Here is a 14,699-nt window from a genome sequence, read left to right on the forward strand (position 1 = left end):
ACATTTGAGCCTACATCATTTTCTGCCACACGATTTGTCTGATTCATCCTCCTTCTCCAGTCGTCATTCGTAGGAGCTCTGTCTCCTTGGTCATGATGCTTGGTAACACGTCTCGATGCTGCAGAACGATGGATCTTCTTGGTCTTTCGGCTCATGTCAGGTTTAGCGTAAAGAGCCTCCACGTCTACCATTGGTTTGGCCGATACATCTTCCTGCGAATCAGTGGTTTTTACGGATGGTGGAGTCGCTTCACTGATGCTGTAAGAACTCTTACAATCCTTGCTGCCATTGAATCGGAGGGCCCTTTTCATGGATGTCGGTGATGACAGCAGATCTGTGTTTTCAGTATTCGAGGTAGCGCCATCAATATCATCCAGAGAACAATAAGTGCTTTCAAGAGATGGCCCACTTACAACGACTGCAATATGATCGTGTTTCTTGCTGTTTCCTTCGTTATCATGATGAGTGCATTCCGAGTTTTTGTGGATGCGGCCAGACCTATCAAGAAGTTCTGAAGAAGGAAAATTTACACCACAAGGAGTGACGTGACGTGAATTAGAGTTAAGCTCTCTCTCTACCAAAGCCTGAGAGGCAGAAAGGCTTGATGGATTGCGCCGACCAGAATGCAGGACATCTAACTGCGAATCATCAAGTGTCGTGTCTACTAGTGGCTGATTTGATACAGTATTGTGTGGTAGAGAAGCTTCACCGGGTCGAGATGTTTGGGTAAAAAGAGTCGTAATTTCCAGGGATTCCGTGTTTTCGTTACCTACTGCAGTCGTTGAACTCCTTCGAACACCCAAGGTTCTATATTTTTCTCGACACATGCCATACAGTGTTGTAAAAATAATACCAAAGATGAATCCAAGTGCCGATGCTACTCCTGCCTTGGAGCTCCAAAAATGTGTTATACCGTCGACAATATTTTTCCTCGAACATGTTCCTTTTGTTGTTAACAATTTTGTAAATGGAGCACTAGGACTATTAGAAGTAGAAGTAGAAATAGAAATCATTGTACTAGCTGTTACGATGACGGTCACAGTGAGGTTATTGCATTCCAGACTTTCTGGTGAATGTGCTTGCCGTTGCTGATTGTTGGTAAATTCCGCAAGAAACGAAACGTTGCTAAACCGGTTGTCCCAATAATTAAATTTGTCCATGCTGTGTAGGATCACGTTTGAGTGATCATCCTCTTCTCCATAAAAGAAAACGATGTGATGAATGTCAGACAAAGTATAATTTGTTGAAAATTCGAGAGGTATCAATTTTTCTTCAACGCTGTACCACCACGTGGGGGGAATATGCTCACTTTGGATGCAACGCTCGAGCATGAACTGCTCAGTTTGTTCGTTCCGAATCGGTTGTTGCATCACTGATGGAAAATCACACGTCTTATTTACATTTTTCTGTTTATGAAAAACTAAACATTTGAGGGGAAAGTCATTTCCAGCAACTAGGTTTTCCATTGCCACGTAAACGCTGAAGGTGTTTGTTATTTTCCAGTAGACATAACGCCAATTTTCTATTTCAGTCTCACTGCCCTTGGATACCACACTTTCTCTCGTTACAATCTCTGCGTAGTCTCCTTTATCAACCTGGATCCAGCGACAAAACATCTCAACCTTATCCATCGCACGGTAAAGAAGAGCATTGCAAGTGGGGTCGGTATTGTCAATTCTTAAGCTTAGTCGGAGAACCAAACAAACTGATCCAATCCCGTCGTAAATGTTAATGGTGTGAGTGCCTGAATCATTTTCTCGTGCAAATTGTATAGATAGTTCAAATGTGTTGTCTTCGAATCCTTCAACCAATGTATAACGTTTATTGCTGACATTGCGTACGAAATCATGACTGTAATTGTGGTACTTGCCAATTAAAGTATTCCAATTTTTCGTCCACCGAAGATATTGCGTCTCTTGCAATGATTGTCCGACACGAAATGTAACGGAAACATTTCGGTGTTCAATTCCTCTGAAAGTCTGATACTGATACCCACAACTTTGTATCGTAGAAAAAGACTGCTGACCGAAAGCATTCAGAATGAGAAGAAGTAGAAATGGTATCATGATGAGGATCAAATCCTTTTTCGAGAACATTCTAAATGTTCAGTTTGTGAACCAATTTGCGTGCAAAGAGTATGAACTCAGATTTACAGTTGCGCCGACTCACTCCAATCCCGAAAGTTTAGAGCAGAGATACTCGTTATGATATATGAAAAAGTATCCAATGTACCAATTTATCTTTTGAAAGAGACTTTAATTTTATGGGAATAATTATGTTGAAACATTATCTGTTTGAGACGTGAAGAGCAGTACACAAAGCACTTGAGTAAGTTTTGAAATAAAACCCAACGTATTACTTTCTTTGTCTATTGCGTATATAGAATAGCCATGGTTTCAGTTGTAACGCTCTTGAAGAAATCAAGACAGTGTCAGATTTTGATTTTGATTTTTAAAAACAAATTTAATCTGCATCTATAGGCTAACCAGCCATTCAGAGGTGAGAAGTTTCCTTTTAATTGTGTAAATATAATTGAAAAATCATCTGTTTGAGACGTGAAGACTAACAAACAAACTATTTTAAAAAGTTTTGAAATGACTCATCGTATTGATTTCTTTTTAAAAAGCGCATTAAGTTTACTTCCAGTTGCAATACTGTTTAAGTGTCGGGTTTATATAGATCTTCCGTGGTTATCAGGTCAACAATTTGAATAAAGTTTTGTGCCTTTTCTGTAACTTTTTATCGCGTTTTTTCGCTTTACCATATAGTAATCAATACATTAATTGAGTTCCAGATTGAATACCCCCTGATATCTCACTTTAGTTTGGTTTGGTTTCAAAATCCGTAAGAAAATCCCCAAATATGCATACACAGGAACATAAAGATTGTAATAATCATTTAATACGAATACGGTTGGATTGTGCTTTCTGGAGCCTTGTTTTTCCTAGATCTCCGCCCGAGCCCGACAATGAACTGACCCAACCCGACCGATTCCTGACCATTAGGTGTCGTTTTGTAATTCCTTTTTTCCATCTGTTGTCGGTTTAGTATCGGTGAAGTCGGTGTGACTGAGATATTAAACACACCCCTTATTACGTCTGTCAATCGTTCAATACATGTTAAAAACAAGTATTACAACTTACATTTACATCCTTTCAAATGATGCTGAAATGTGAACAACGATCTATTCAATTTCAATTTCAATTTCATTTATTTCCACAGGTTCATAGAAAGACAATATATAATAATAATGGGTTCTTGTATATTGCGCTCATGTCTGTCAGATTTGACACTCCTGGCGCTCCCGATTATAACCCTGGCTTTAGCATGGCTGCCATTACGGCGCTCTAGCATTTCATTTCATTCCTGCCAGGTACCCATTTACATCACCTGCGTTGAGTGTGGCAAATGTAGATCATTGTCTTACCAAAGGACATTAGTGCCCCGGTGGGACTCGAACCGCGGACCTTGTGATTGACAGTCCAGTGACATATCCACTCGACCACGACACCTGTATAAATAAAAAATCAAATATAAAAGCATTAAAACCAAAGATGAATCTGCAGAGGGGGTAATCAAAAACTACAGAGGTTCATCGAGGATCACCCCCTGCTTAAAATTACAATTTCAAAATACAATACATTTTTTTAAAATAAACAATAAACACATACCCATATAGGTATATATCACAAGCAAATCTAAGAGTTGGGTGCGTAGAAGCGAGGTGGTGGTACCAATAAATACAATATAAGGGAATGAATGATATCAAAAGAAAACGAAAAATAGTGAAAAACACCATAGACCTACAAACTAAGTCTTAAAGGGATAGTTGAGTTCTGTTTTCAGACCGCAAATGACTTCAAAGTGCATGGTTATTGCTCTTATTCTTATCTATGACATTTCTAGTGCCCTTTTAGAACCTAAATTTGCTATGAAGGTAATTTTAGACCCCAAAATGTGTGAAATTTAGCCAATACAAATTTAGTCAAACAAACATGGTGACCGTTAATTAATTATTTAATTAAAAATAACAATACATGGGCCAGCAGGTTGTGCGTAATATAAGCAACAAGAAAATGCCAACAAAAAAAGCCAACATCGGCATTGGCTGAAATACGACGTAAAAGGCGTTATTTCGTTTTTTCAACGGTTTTTTCAAATTTTTCAAAATATCTAATATTTGTGGTGGTACACAAGTATTAGAAATCGTTATATTTCAGCCGTCTCTGAACCGATTTTGATCAAACAAAGATGATTTTGTTATGTAAATATTATGTTCTTTCAAATTTGACACTCAGTTTTTCATTATTTTTTTGTTTTAAATGATATTTTATTTCCTTCCTCATAATTTCACATAACAAGAAATTCACATAACAAGAAATTATCAAAATAAGCAATGTAAAACAAAATCTTTGATACAAGACATTTCATGAGTTACATCAATCAATGAACATAGAGGGAAAAAAGAAGAAAAAAGTCTTGCATGTAACAGTGTATAATCCAAATAACAGTAGAGGAAGGTTTATAACAGTAAAGGAAGGTTTATCATTATCTCACAAAAAAAAATATTTTGTGTAGCGCCCTCTGCAACAGAACTCAACTATCCCTTTAAGAGTTGGATGCGATGATCATTTGCCAAATGCATATACATTCCTGATTTACCATATAGGTTTTAACTTTTAAATATTCTTATGAAAATAAAAACAAACACACAAATGAACAAACACACACACGAACAAACAATCATTGGCATTCCCTAGCCTGTCCATAAATGTTTTTTCTCTATTGACCGAAACATATATGCTGCTGCGAAAAATTGCTCTCCTCCTGCTCGAATACTGATCCATCTGTGATCATGGACTGATGAATACGTTAAATAATCAAATTAAGTATATTTTACTTTGTGTTAATTCACGTAATTGATTATTTATTTAATAAGAGAATAAATAAAGACTGAAATATTTAATTGTATCTTTTAGAAAGACGTTTATAAACTTTATCAACTTTGACCAGTCCCTCCATCAATCGTCATGCGTACTTTATATGAAAACAGAAGGCCCCATCTATGAAATTAATTCGCTTTAAAAACAGTAATATCATTACACAGTCATGAATGTTGATAAAAACTGAAATTCAATATGTACCTCCCCGCTTCTCCACTCTCTCTCACTCTTTCTCTCAACTTGTTATAATTGAACACCAGATGAGCCCTTTTTATTTTACTATTTGTCTATTGCATATTCATCCTCAATGTTCGGTTTCATGTTGCCATTTTCTTTATGTCACTTTCCCTCCTTTTCTGTTTGTCCTTATCTTTCTCTGTATATTAGCCCTTCAGAGGTAAGAGCCTGAGAGAGGAGGGGTGGGAGTAACAGGCGCGTTGCCAAGGGGTGGTGGGGCGGTCGCCACCCACGAATCGTCTTCTTTCTAAAATAATTTAAGGAAACGTCAAAGCTTCCGCGCTTCGCGCGGGAGGGGGGAACTTCATTCATACAAGGATTAAGAGTCGAAAACGGTACAACGAATCGTCTTCTTTCTCTTATAATTTAATGAAACATCTAAGCTTCCGCGCTTCGCGCGCTCTTTAAGCGATTCGCTTGCTTTCTACAGCCCCCTAGCTACTCGCCTGCATTATATTAAAGCTATAATGCTGACTAAGTTGACGAAATAATTAGTATATTAATGTCGTCGAGGAAAATGACCGTGTGCGCATAATAGTTCATAGGAATTTTTGTTTAGCTATATACTGCACCGGGTTTATAGGGTTATATTTGTAGACATTGGGACCTTAAACTTTGTCTGTAATTGGTGGCCTCTACACCCCCCCCCCCCCCCGCTGAAAAAGGTCCCCTGTGGAATGTTTTCAAAGTGACGGGGGGGGGGGGCTAAATTATTTACGATCAGGTGGACTCTTAAATTGGGTCCAGGGGGAAAGCCCCGGCGAGGGTTTAAGGCATTAAAATACGGTCAGATGAGCATTTAAGGCCCCACTATAAACTACTTGTAGCTACTTGCTCCCTCTACATAGAAAACAGTGCCTATAGGCGGTGCCCGATGGTCCCCCATGATCCTCTTTTTCTTATGTTAATTGAGAGCTGAGTTGATGAGATAGCCACCTGTCAGTGACCACGCTGTGTGGTTTAATCACCCCTGGCCAAATTAGTACAGACGGGCTTTAAGAAATCTGTTGATCGGGGGAGATGAGGGATGATAAAAAAACAGGCTTGTCATAGCACGTATGGTCATTATTTCTCTTTTTAACACGAATGACATTTAATTATGCCAATGCAGTTCTCTTGAATTTGAAGACTCCTTCGTTGTCTAAACCTTTATCATGTTTATATTCTTGAACAAAAGGCAATTGGTTACCTTAGCATTCTATGAAGTTCATGCAAAAAGGGGTAGGATTTATGCATGGTAGGTTGGAAGATCGATGCCTCGTTTTAGCAGGTTAGTAGAATGAATAGTTTAAAGGGACAAACGTTTTAGTGTAAAAGCCAGGGACACATTTTTTAAATCAAAATGACTTATCTATACAGAGAGCCTGATTGTATTCTAAAAGGGGCACAGTTTGACGTGCTCACTGCCTTCCGTTTCTCTCTCCCTGTCTTCAACCAGCGGGGACTTTCATCCGAATTATGTCCTCCTATGCTGTAAAAGAAATTAATCATAGGTCTATTGGTCTAATTTCCATGATTTTTATTTTGTACCTTTTGGTGATAAAAACAAAAGAAAAAACGTTTAAACAATGTAGGCTGTAGAGTGCTCACTCAACCCATCGACCCTTTCATGTTACCCCCCCCCCCCCCCCCCCCCCCCCCCAAAAAAAAAAAAGGAAAAAAGGAAAGAAATCCGATCGATATCCGGTCGGAGATATGCGAAACCGAATTACGCGATGGCGCATGCGCAGAGTGCATATTTGCGAAGGTGATGATCAAGTAGTTTACGTTCGCAACGAAAATATTGCATTTTCCCATCTCAATCTGATCGCAACATACGGGAATATACATTTCACTATTGTAGTCCACCTATTTGTATCAAAAGAACAAGTTGTCGATCGTCTTTTGAATAGTTGAAGATATCACCTAGCTGGTAAATACATGAGATATGTGTGAGTGAGTCCGGAATGTGTGCAGAGCCAGAGAATAATAACAGTGGCAGTTACTGGGGCACGGTACGGGGGAGTGGACTGGCGCTTGTCCGTAGGACAGGTAGTGACGTGATGTGCCGTAGCTAGGCCCTGCCATCGGCCTTGTCGGGGCCGGGGCCCTGCATGTCACGCTTCAACAGCCAGTTCTGCAGTGAATTTTGTTCATGTGCACAAACATGGGTCCATGGTCCATTATCCTTTATTATTCAACTTCTCAATGATTTGGCAGTCGCTCGCATTGTCAATGAGGGTTCTGTGAAATAAAATGCGCAGACAGGCCAGTCAAGCTCAAGTCAAGGCAGCATTGCCATTGGCGTTGAGATGTTGATCTTGCAGCAGTGTTGCACTCGATCATGGCATTTTCATGAAGCTAGCCACGGCTACCCCCGGCTACTCCCGGCTACCCCCATGGCATATAGGCTCTATGTCTGAAATTAGATCTAATTGAAAACTCATGCAATCGTCAAGAGTGAAAAATTATAATTCGTTTCTGTTTGTGCAACACTTTAATCTGCAATAAATTTATTGTTGTCAAAAAAAATGTTCAATGTTTTTCATTTATTGGAAGAAACTATTTAATTCAGGTAAAAAAATGCAGCATTCCATTGAACCGTGCCATGTCTCATTGAATAGCTCTGTATCTTTCACCTCAAAACACATCGTGAGCTTTAAATATTTGTTTATTTTCTCCTGTAATATTTGCTAGCATCTGAAAGCAAACTTTTGTGTTTATATCTGTGCAGAAGCTCAACTTCGCATCTACTCTGAAGAATTGTGATAACACATTTTGCTTAGAGTACCCATATGACCTTTGACCTACTCACCTAGATGATGCTGCTGTAAATTGTTGAAAGAGATTGTTCGTTGGATGTGCAATGCTGCGTCAAGATGGGGTCTAAACGAAATGGAAGTACCACAACAGTCGTAGCCTTTGAAGGAGAGTTGAATGGTATCGTTAAAGAAGTGAGTTTAAATTTGGTTCAAGGTAACAGTCATGCTTATATTTCATTTTGGTATAATGGGTAGTGAGTCGGAATATTACCTTTAATATTAACTATAATGTATTTAATAAATGGGGGGGGGGGGTGCGAATGGTTTGTTTTATCAATTATTCTATTTGAAGTTAGTTCCAGAAGGTCATGAATATTTTATTATGAAAAGGGGGCGATGAAACATCATTTGAATTTTGAATCTAATGAATACCAGTACCCTATTTTATCTTGTACATCTGTAGCAAAAGTTGTTAGCCAGCAAGCCTGTAAATTGTGATTTTTATAACTAGGAAGCTCTCTTGGAAAGAGATAAGATTAAGTGATAATTTAAGTTGTTTTAAAAGTAAGTCAATCAGTGTTGAAAGGAATATTGACCATGCAGTTTGGGCATTATTAATATTCTCATGGAAACATTCGACTTATTTAATCGAAGGTGATTTTTCCTTTTTTCAATATGTACATGTATGTTCCAGTGCAATTTTTTTACAGTTTCCAGCACAGGTCTGTATTTTCATAGAGCCAACTACTACCGTATACGTCTTCATCAAATTTTTTCTTTTTTAAAATCATACTATTTTTTATATTTTGTGTGTGTGTGTTTCATATGATACTATTGTCTTATCAATTTTGTTTCTCTTTCTCTCTCTTTCATTGTCCCCAGTACCTGGATTTTTGTGGCTTGGAACAATCACAGAAAATCTTTGATGTAGAGACCAAGGCTAAAGGTCGCCCTATAGAACAGCAAATGAGAAAGCCATGGAACAGACGAAAGGCAGATCTTCAGGTATTTTACAATCCAAATCAGGAATTGATGTTCACCAAAATAGATTGATTATATAAGTCAACTAATCATTACCGGTAAGTGTCTCTTCATGACTTTGACATTTATAATATTAGTCTCAGATAAAAGGTAAAACATGCGAGCTGCCAGTTCGGATTATAATGTAGGCACACATTTTTTGTCCATTGCCGTTCATTATAATCCAAGATTGCGGCTCGCATGTTTTGCCTCTTCTCTTAGACTAATATTATAAATTTCAAAGTCATGAAAATAAAAGGCACTTAATATCAACAATCATGGTCTACAACAAGTCCAAATGACAAAATAATCCCAGCGTTGCATGTTTTTTTAGTATTTGATAGCCCAAAACTTGATATGTATTGTGTTAAAGAAATTTACAGATGCTTGCTTAAACGTAAAACAAGAAACAATAATGATGGGCTTCAGTTAAGTGATTCCAGCCAGTCGCTCTGTTATTTCTTTACTATTATACATGGAATATTGTTTTTTCAGTCCAGAGCATTACCATTGCATCATTTGTGATTGCCAGTCAATAACTTTAGTCTGTTCATCAGAAATAATGTTATAACCATGTCATACTATGTAGCCACTTATATCATCATATGTATGTACAGTAGACTATTACTCGTCTTGCCTCTACAGTGCGTCCCCGAAAAAACAAAACCGAGAATTATCAATGTTTAATCATAACTTTTTTAACTTAATCACATTTATAATTAATAAATGACGCATATTTGGAAAGCTTAATCCTCCTCTTTCATTTGACGCAACTCATTATGATGCATATTTCAGGCATGAGTGATTAAAATCAATTTGAAGAGAGGAAACAGAAATTTCGTTTGGCGGGCGGTAGCTGAATTTCAAAGAGAAAATCACATTTCTTGAAAGTAGAGTTTCTGCCCTTTCATATGACACCTCAAACAGGAAAAATGAGCAAGGAATGACAAAGTTCTGTTTAAAGTAGCCCTTACATTTTCATAATTTTAGCAAACAAATTCGTTTTCACTGGCTGCCTGCCGTAGTCTACGGCTGATTGTCAACGAAACAGAGTTAAGTCTTTTGTTAATTTCGTTTGTTGATACGGCAGCAGCCAGTGAAAACGAATTCGTTTAATCAAATTGTGGAAATGCAAGCACTACTTTAAACAACCAAAACTTTGTTATTCCTAGCTCATTTTTCCTGAATGAGGTGTCATATGAAAGGGCAGAAACTCAACTTTCTGGAAATGTGATTTTCTCTTTGAAATTTCAAATACCGCCCGCCAAACGACTTTTTGGATTCCTCTCTTCAAATTGATTTTAATCACTCATGCGTGAAATATGCATTATTATGAGTTGCTTCAAATGAGAGAGGAGGATCTAAGCTTTCCAAATATGTGTCATTTATCAATTATAATTGTGATTAAGTTATGATAAAACTTCAATAATTCTCGGTTTTGTTTTATCTGGGATGCACTGTACATGTGTTTTTCCAATAAACGCAATCAATTTTGTTGTACATCATGTTTGATCTTTTTTCTCTTTATTATTTCATTTATCATTCAGTCGGACCTACTTGCTCTTTTCAAGACTGGAGCCAGATATGAATTCTTCACCATATGGAATGAGAATGTTCCAGAGCCGGTCAGGAGCAATGATGCAGTCTGCAAGAAGTTAGAGTTCTACCTTAATATCTACTTTGCAATCTTTCCAATTAAATACCACATGATGACAGGCAAGAAGGTGGGTTTCTCTATTTGTAATACAGTCAAACCTGTCTATAGCGACCGCCTAAGGGAAACGCAAAAAGTGGTCTTTGTAGACAGGTGGTCTTTATAGACAGGTTCCTTTAGTACATGTTTCAATGAGAAACCATTTTCAAGGGAAACAAAAAATGTGGTCCTTGTAGACAGGTGGTCTTTGTAGACAGGTGGTCACTAAAGCAGGTTTGCCTGTATAAACAAATTTAATGCACAAATCTTTGTTAAGTGCCATGTTACAAATTATTTCATGCACCTATTACAAATATTTGTAGTTCAATAGTCAGAATGCGAATTGCATACATGTATTGTCCTGCCCAACAACACAAGAAATTATGGATAAAATGCAAGGTGATCTTCCTCTGTGAAAGTAATTATGCTGACAAGGTCTCACTGCAAAATTTTCAATGTGACTTTAGAAAACAAAAAAATTACGCGCATAGCAAACAGACTAGCAGCTACAAAATTACTATGTAGCATTATGTTGTTGTTTTTATATGAAAAAATATCTGTTACTGTATATTTCATGCAATGCACATTCTTCATTAAGTTGTAAGGGTTTAATGTAAATATATTTTGAATAATAATGAAAAAAGTAGTAGAAGCAGTAGTAGAAGTACTACTACTATCCCATTGTTAAAGCCTGTCTGCACTACTTGTATCTACTTGCGCCCTCTATACAGCAAACAATGCCTAAGCGATGGCCGTTGGTCCCCCATAATCCCCTTTTTCTTATGTTAATTGAGAGCTGATTTGATGAGATAACCACCTGTCAGTGACCACGTATCCGCCAAAACATATCTCTTATGTCCTTAGGCTAAGGATAATGATATATTTAGCATGTAACATACATAACGTTTCTATTAAAGCACTTAACAAATTGTGAAAGAAACCAACTTATTAAGAAAAACTTGATCAGTAAATACCAGTTTGATCTTTTGAAAATATATGTTAGTATAGTGTTTTATCTAATGCATATGTTTACTCTTTGTTGAATAGGGACGGACCAAACTAGAAGAAGCAATGGAAGAATTCAAGAAATATTTAGAGACGGGAGGAGCATCTTTGAGTCAGACGACAGAGTTCCTTCCATTCTATGCTCTCCCATTCGTCCCTGATCCTACTAAGCATCCTTCATATAAAGAGCTCTTTCAGGACAGCTGGGTGCCTGATCTGCAGGTAGGAAAATAGTGTTGGTTACAAGAAAGTTTAGAGGAGAAACGGGGAGGTGTTTCACAAAGACTAAGATTGGCTTTAAGTTGGACTTAGCTATGGCAGGCCGTTCATGCCATTGTTTGCTCTTACCCAGAAGCGGATCTAGAGGGGGGTTGGGGGGGTTGCAACCCACCCCAAAAAAAAATCCGGGGACCATTTTTTTAAATCTATCTTTTTTTTTAAACTTGTAATTTTATTTTATTCTATTTCTATGTCAGGGCGCGACAAACCCGCTTGCCCGACGTCCCGGGGCAACCAAATTGAGCCGTCGGGCAAGTAAATCAAATTATCACTTGCCCGATTCGGGCAAGTGATACTTTTACAGTAATTTCCTAGTGTCCAAGAACTCTACCATTCACCCGTCAACTTCTTACCCGTCGTCAAAATCCAGAAGCAAAAAAGCGATCGTTCCGATTTCGAAAAAACTTCACAGACAGCTAGCCAGCTCAGCTAGCTCAGCGCGCATGCAACAGTGACACTTCAAGCCATGAATGCCGCTCCGCCTCCATCTCCACGCACGGCCGGCCGTAAGCTAGCTAGAGACAGCTAGCGCGATCCTACCAGCTGCGAGCTTATTCGCGCTCTCTCTCTCTAGCTCTGCAGGCCGCACCGACAGGCCTTTGCTATTCTCTGATTGCCGATTGGTTGAATCACGCCAAATATGACGTCATTATTCTAGGGAAATGAACACGTGCGAATCGGAATGGAATAAACAACAGGGATTTTCTAGTAAGTACAAAAAGTCAAATGTTTGATATTTATTCATAATGACTGTTAATGATTGTGAACATATTATTTAAAACTCGCTGCTCATATAAATCAGATGAATGTTTTTGTCTCGTTTTCAATTTATTACTGCGGTCTCAAGATCCGACCGAGCGAGTCATTTTGATAATAGTATCGAGACCCCCAGAATATAAGCCGTTGTTGTTTTGTTTTCATGGTTTTAGCGACGTTGTTTAGTCTAGTTTTCGCATACTTATCCGAGATTTATCGTAAAATATCTTCAATATTATTATTTAGTAAGAATTTACAAATTTTGGCATGATATTTATAGCAGTGAATGATGAAATAAAAATGTCCGTACTTTATTTAAAATAGTTGATTACCCATTATTTACATGACGTTTCTACCTTGCCGAGATTCATGTGAATCTGATTATTTATGGAGAATCAATAAAATGCGTTTTTTAAACCTTCAACCATCCTTTGTTGACCATTTTCTTTGACATATTAGGTTATTATTCAGTACAGTTACACTGTACATGTATGTGCATTAATTTGCTATCTAAAACACTAACTTATCATTACGAGATAATAAATGCTTTAACCTCGAGTCCTTTTTCGCTTTAAAGTTTTGGGCAAGTGGAAATATTGTTTGGGCAAGTAAATTGAAAACCCACTTGCCCGACAGGGCAAGTGGTGAAAAAAATTCTTGTAGCACCCTGTATTTATTTCATTTATTATTATTATTATTATTATTATTATTATTATTTCTTTTTGGGGGAAGGGGGGGTTGGGCGAACAAATGTCACAGAGTCCCTTGCCCCCCCCCCCATCAGCTTTTTTGAGGACACGGGCCACCGCCGAAGTGACAAGCTAGGCCAGCGTTGCCGATTCTCATCCCCAAAATCCCCAAATTAAAAATATAAAAAAAATTGGGGGATTGTTGAAGTCTTTGGGGATGAAAAATAAATATTTGGGAATGAAAATAATATTGAGTTTTATGAAAAACGAATTTGGGGATTTTCTGTCAAAATTTGGCAACTTTGGGGATATTTTAAGTGTCGTTTGGGTGGGGATTTTGTGAAGATTTAACCTGGCAACGCACGCTGAGCTGGGCTGCTCATTTCCTGGATTACTTGTTCAAGTTGCTCACTTTTTTATCAGTCTGGTCTGAGTGTAGTGACAAGCAATATGGAAGCAAACAGAGCAAAGAAGTTGCGGCAATCCAGTCTCGCATCTTTTTTTACTGGAAGGTATGTTTGAATCATGCAAAAAAGTTGGCATACAGGGTAAATTACCATACATGGGGTGTAATACGGACGTGTTGTAATACTACAATTTGAGTAAATAAAACACATCCAGCGCCCACGCTTGAATGCCAGGAAAACATCACTTACGGGGTTCAAATAAACACCCCCCCAAAAATCGGTTCGCCGCTTCGCGGCTCGTGGACGATGCTCCGCATCGTCATTATTGATCAACCCCCCCCTTAGCAAAAAGCTAGATCCGCCCCTGTTACCATATACTGGCATTTGTCTCTCAAGGGAAATATAAATTGTGGTCACAAATCTACAGAACTTACAATTTTTTATAGTTTGATAGGGGAAAACATTATTTGAATAGAAGATATGAAAGGAATGATAAGTAGCTAAGATAAGAATTGTTATTGAATATAGGAAAGTTGATGATATGAAAAACATGAAAAGATAACATAAAATGAATGCCTGTAGATGCTAGTCCAGACTAGTCAATATCATTTGTAGATCCTAACCGTCTCCATTTATAAACGCTTTGCAGGTACGGCTAGAGAAGTTCATGGCTATCACCCTTCCAGCTCACCCTCAACCCAGGCTGTTTGAGCTGTACCAGGATATGAACAGCAAGAACTCAGAACAGCTCCAGAAGCTCCAGAGTGCCATTGTTGATGGAGAGAAACGCAATATGACCTACGTCAAGAGATACAACAAAATTCAGGTGTGCATTTTGAAGTGTACAAAGTTCTATTTTTTAAGTGTAAAAGTGAATCCTGTAGACATTTAAGATAAAGGCTGCACATTCGGAAAGATGAAGTTGACTG

The 14,699-nt window shown here is 38.0% G+C and overlaps 1 protein-coding gene across 2 annotated transcripts in view; it reads left to right on the forward strand.

Moving 5' to 3' along the window:
• Window positions 1-6,893: 6,893 nt before the first annotated feature.
• Window positions 6,894-14,699, forward strand: part of LOC762614 (lisH domain-containing protein ARMC9) — a 36,177-nt gene continuing 28,371 nt past the window's right edge. For both annotated transcript variants that reach the window (XM_030987119.1, XM_030987120.1), the window contains exons 1-6: window positions 6,894-7,092; window positions 7,894-8,113; window positions 8,804-8,926; window positions 10,489-10,665; window positions 11,682-11,861; window positions 14,420-14,596. In XM_030987119.1, coding sequence (XP_030842979.1) covers window positions 8,039-8,113; window positions 8,804-8,926; window positions 10,489-10,665; window positions 11,682-11,861; window positions 14,420-14,596 — 732 coding nt within the window. In that variant the 5' untranslated portion in view covers window positions 6,894-7,092; window positions 7,894-8,038. The remainder of the gene's footprint in view (window positions 7,093-7,893; window positions 8,114-8,803; window positions 8,927-10,488; window positions 10,666-11,681; window positions 11,862-14,419; window positions 14,597-14,699) is intronic.

Source organism: Strongylocentrotus purpuratus, unplaced genomic scaffold (genome assembly GCF_000002235.5).
Source record: "Strongylocentrotus purpuratus isolate Spur 01 unplaced genomic scaffold, Spur_5.0 spur5_scaffold_16, whole genome shotgun sequence".
NCBI lineage: Eukaryota > Metazoa > Echinodermata > Echinoidea > Camarodonta > Strongylocentrotidae > Strongylocentrotus > Strongylocentrotus purpuratus.